Source organism: Setaria viridis, chromosome 8, assembly GCF_005286985.2.
Source record: "Setaria viridis chromosome 8, Setaria_viridis_v4.0, whole genome shotgun sequence".
NCBI classification, from domain to species: domain Eukaryota; kingdom Viridiplantae; phylum Streptophyta; class Magnoliopsida; order Poales; family Poaceae; genus Setaria; species Setaria viridis.
In genome coordinates, this window is record NC_048270.2 from 4,988,072 (window position 1) to 4,992,780 (window position 4,709).

Consider the following 4,709-nt stretch of genomic DNA (forward strand, 5'->3'; position numbering starts at 1 on the left):
AACTTCAGTTCCGCTCCGAACGCATGAATCAATCGAATTTCACATTCATGTGTTTTTTTTGGGCAAAACCATGTAGATCAGGCAGCTAATCCTGCTCGATTCCCTCTGTCGGAATAATATGAAATGTGGCTAGGATGTCGATTCCGGACAAGAGAATAACGTTCGTTCATGTGTATATAGGGTGCCATTTTTATCCATGAATCCCTATGCAATTATAAAAAACAAATATGCAAACAAAAGTTACTCATGAAAAAAAAATGTCCACTGCGGAATTTTAGAGTTCATGCATTATACACGCACTATAGCGAACCATCATACAGTGGTACATTGTTGTACCGTGCACACTGTAACTAATACAGTAATACTTATACAGAGAATAACCATCCTCTTGTGCCTCATACACAAACTACAAATACATAGCTTAATTATACGTGTCACACGATGTAAAACATTAAGAATTACCTTCCCATCAAGAAGTTCCAAGTGACAACCACATGAACGCACATCGTGTGATACAAGTAATCAATGGAGGCGAAATAGGAATACCTCAGTCCCTTCTGTAACAACATAATGCAGAACACCACCCAAAGGCCAAAGATGAACCCGATAATCGTGCTCAGGTAGATGGAGTTCACCATCCCATTGTCCTTTGGCTCAGGCTCATCAACTGGAGAATTACTTGTTCCATTTCGAGGGCAACCCTTTGGGAGCGGAGGACCACATAAACCAATGTTTCCAACATACATTGATTCCGGGTCATCAGTTGCTAGCGTCTGAAGTTGATTCCCTGTTGGTATTGTTCCGCTTAGATTGTTATACGAGAGGTTGAAGCTGGCCAAAGAAGTTAGAGCTGATATGCTTGAAGGGATCTCTCCAGATAGCTCATTATGTGATAAGTCGAGGGACTCCAATGCCTTGAGGTCACCAATGTTATTGGGAATTCTCCCGCTTAAATGATTCCAAGAAACATTCAAGCTTTTCAAAGCAACCAGAGCACTAATGCCTTGAGGAATTTGTCCAGTCAAATTGTTACATGATAAATCAATATTTACCATGTACTGAATTCCTTTAGATAATTCAAGCTGTTGCCCTTTGGTTAGAACTGACGTGGTCTCTGTAAAGTAAATTCCAAATCCTTCTACTTCATTAATAAGGTCAATGCCAATTCCAGATCCTTCTAATGAAAGGCCGATGCCAATTCTAGATCCTTCTACTTCATCAAGGGAACTATCTCCGTTGAAGCGAGCCATTGTAGTCAAGTTCACTATGGACTCAGGTATTTGACCAGAAATGCGGTTACATGCAAGGTCAATATATTGAAGCCATTGAATCGTTGCAAGTTGAACGGGAATATTGCCAGAAAAGTTATTGGACCGCAGTCGTAGCAATGCTAGGGATGGCAACTTATCTCCTAACCATGCTGGCAAATTCCCAGAGAATTGGTTATATGCAAGATCAAGGAAAATTAAATACTGGGACATCTGAAGAGCTGACGGGAAAACTCCTGAAAGATTATTGCTATTTAAGTTAAGTGCAAGCATATCTTTGTACAGACCAGAATCTCCTTTGCAAGTGGGCAACTCTCCTGATAACCTGTTTCCTGATAGGTCTAGTATATTCAAGCGTTGCACGAGGCACAGCGAAAATGGTATACTGCCAGAAATTGAATTGTTGTAAAGAGCCAAAGTAAATAAATCCATGGCTCCAAAGTCTGGTAGTGTTCCTGATAAATTGTTTCTGGAGAGGTCAAAATAACTAGATAAATTGTTTGTTGGAAAACGTGGAACTGGACCTGCAAATCTGTTACTACTAAGGTCAATGATTTCTGCCGCCAACATTTCAAGACTTGCTGGTAATGTGCCACTTAATAAATTATTTGACATGTTCAAATAGGAAGCTGTTGAAACTACGACCCACAACCAATCGGGTACATTGTCATGTATGGTTGCATTTGAAATGTCAAGAAAATTGATACTCCTTTGCCATCTAATCCATGATGGGAACGCAGGTCCAAGCTGGCATGACCTGAAACTGGCCACCTTTAATTTGAATGAAGGAATCCAATTCGAGTGTACCCGCATGGAAAGAGAGTTACCAGACATTTCTAGTACTTGTAAATTTGTCAATGCTTCAAAGTGCTCTTCATTTATTTCACCAACCAGCTGGTTAGAACCAAGATTTAATATAGTCAAATTGTTAAGCCCTCCTATCCACAATGGTAAAGGGCCCGTGATATCGTTACCATTCAAATTTAAGTAACTCAGATTCTTTAGAGGCTGTAACCAATTTGGAAGGTTCCCACCCAATTTGTTACTGGAAAAATCCAACGCGTACAGCTTGTTCCATGAACATTTTGGAAGCCTGTTCATCAAATCACCTATATCCCCAGTGATATTACTCCATCGAAGCTCCATAATCTTCAAGTTACATAGGTTCTCCAAATTCGGTGGTATCATACTCCCAAAATTGTTATCACTTGTATAAACTTCCTCAAGTGAAGTCATATTTCCCATCTCATAAGGAATTGGGCCTTGGAAGCCACACGAGGAGAGGTCAAGATAAGTCAATGTCCTTATGTGCCAAAACCAACTGGGAGAAATTGCAGCATGAAAGGAGTTCCATCTGATGTCCAATACCTTAAGTGCTGTTAGATTAGAATGGCTGAGAATGGTATTTGTGTTTCTTAGATGGCTGTTACTTAGATGAAGAACTTCTAGTGACGGAAGGCTGCTAATTCCATGAATCCAGTCTATTGCAGCGCTAAGATGCAACGAGCTCATATCAAGATACTTCAGTAGGGAAAGATGTGACACCCATGTAAGGCTGTCTGAGTATAGAGAGCTCGAGTTTAAGCCCCCGTAATTTGAATTAAGATCAAGATAGGCGAGCTTGGATAGGTTACCTAGCTGCGGAGGCACTCTCCCCCCAAATGCCGCCCAGGAAAGGTCGAGGTATTCAAGACTTTTAAGGGAGCCAATAAACTTTGGGATTGCACTATTGAAGTAATTACGGCTCAAGTTTAAATACTTCAGATGCTGTAATCCAACTAAGGAGGAGCTCATCTTACTGAAGTTGTTACAACTCAAGTCTAAATACTGAAGATGCTGTAATCCAACTAAGGAGGAGCTCATCTCACCTCCCAGTTCGTAGGGAGAATCACGGTCACCATGGAGATCGAGCTTAACGACATGGCTGGTTCTGTTGCTGCAGTGAACACCCTTCCACTGGCAGCAATCCTCTCCCTGCCATGATGAGAGTTGGTTCCCGGGATCTGATAAGCCGGCCTTTAATGAGAGCAGCGCATCCCTCTCACTTGTGATGCATCTCCCATTGGAGCTCTTAGCTTGAAGGGAGGAACTTGAGGGCATGGGCAGGATCAGAAGCAGCCAGGCTAGGACTGTTCCTTGGAGAAGCAGGAACCTCACCGCAGCCATTTTCAGCACGTATAAGATATGAGTGCAGTATCAGCATAGCATTCATTCAGCTCATCTTATTCGATGGCATCCATTCAGCAGTCAACTAACGCAAAAGTCTTGGTCGTATCGTCAGCAATGTTATACAGTCGCCATAGCACCGACAAGGTGATTAGTCGCGATTAGTCGTCGATCAGGTCCAATTAGTCGGTCCATACATACAAGGACCGATATGATATGTATACTATATAGTGCATAGTATACAGCAAGCATCAACACCACAAATAATGGTCAGTTGGCGACTTACTTGAAGCAGGAGCAGAGCAAGCACTAGAACAGCAGCAGAGGAGAGCAGAGCAAGAGCAGGGCAGCAGCATAAAAGCAAGACTAATCGTGACTAATCGCGATTAGTCGGACAACTGCACAACATTGATCGTCGGAATGATATCATCCACGCAATTTTGTCGCACAGCTGTCATATGCTACCATTATTTGTGGTTAATTAATGCTATGGAAAGATATGAGACAAAATTCTTATAGTCATACTGTTCTGTTTGAACGCGTAGACATCCGTGTTGACAAATTCCCTACATTACTGCGTACCCGCGTAGCTGGCTAATACCAGAACGGCACTCGCAATACTGCTGTGGTCTGTATAGACTGTCCAGTCATCTTTCCATGATCGAATGGAATCTGTGCGTGCATGTAGCCTACGAGCTGGAGGAATAAATTACGTAAACTTAAAATCTTAAACTCACGACTTCCCTTAATTTGCACAAAACATTAATTAGATCATACCTTGTAGATATACATCTATTATGATCCCTATTATTACAGTGTGAGAGACTATCCATTTGGCAAGCAAGGTGTTGAGATCATAGTGTTGGATATCTTTGCTAAGAATGGATATAGAAGCAATAATAGACTTTACTTTTCATTTTCTCCTTTTCATTTCCGTACTATTTTTTCTTTTATTTATAATCAGCTTATAAGCTTGAAATATTGTGAAAATTTGGTCGTGCGCGGTCACAGAGGTTGAAAACTATCCCCTTTTCTAAAAAAATTGGAGAACGAGCTTGACAACATGGATGGTTCGGTTGCTGCAGTGGACACCCTTCGACTGGCAGCAATCCGCCTCTCCTTTCCATGATAAGAGTTGGCCTCCCAGATCTGATAAACCAGCCTTCAATGAGAGCAGTGCACCCCTCTCACTTGTGATGAATCTCCCATTCGATCTCTTAGCTCGAAGGGCGGAACTGGATGACATGTGTAGGATCAGAAGCAGCCAGATTATGG

At 41.8% G+C, this 4,709-nt stretch overlaps 1 protein-coding gene across 1 annotated transcript; it reads right to left on the reverse strand.

Annotated features, from left to right (window-relative positions):
• Positions 1-240: 240 nt before the first annotated feature.
• Positions 241-3,828, reverse strand: LOC117866531 (receptor-like protein EIX2). The gene has a single exon (XM_034750762.2). The coding sequence runs from the start codon at positions 3,432-3,434 to the stop codon at positions 459-461; it is 2,976 nt and encodes a 991-aa protein (XP_034606653.1). The 5' UTR covers positions 3,435-3,828; the 3' UTR covers positions 241-458.
• Between the last annotated feature and the right edge of the window lie 881 nt (positions 3,829-4,709).

Coding starts and splice junctions, on each gene's coding strand:
- LOC117866531 (XM_034750762.2), bottom strand. CDS start 3,434: ATGGCTGCGGTGAGGTTCCTGCTTCTCCAAGGAACAGTCCTAGCCTGG.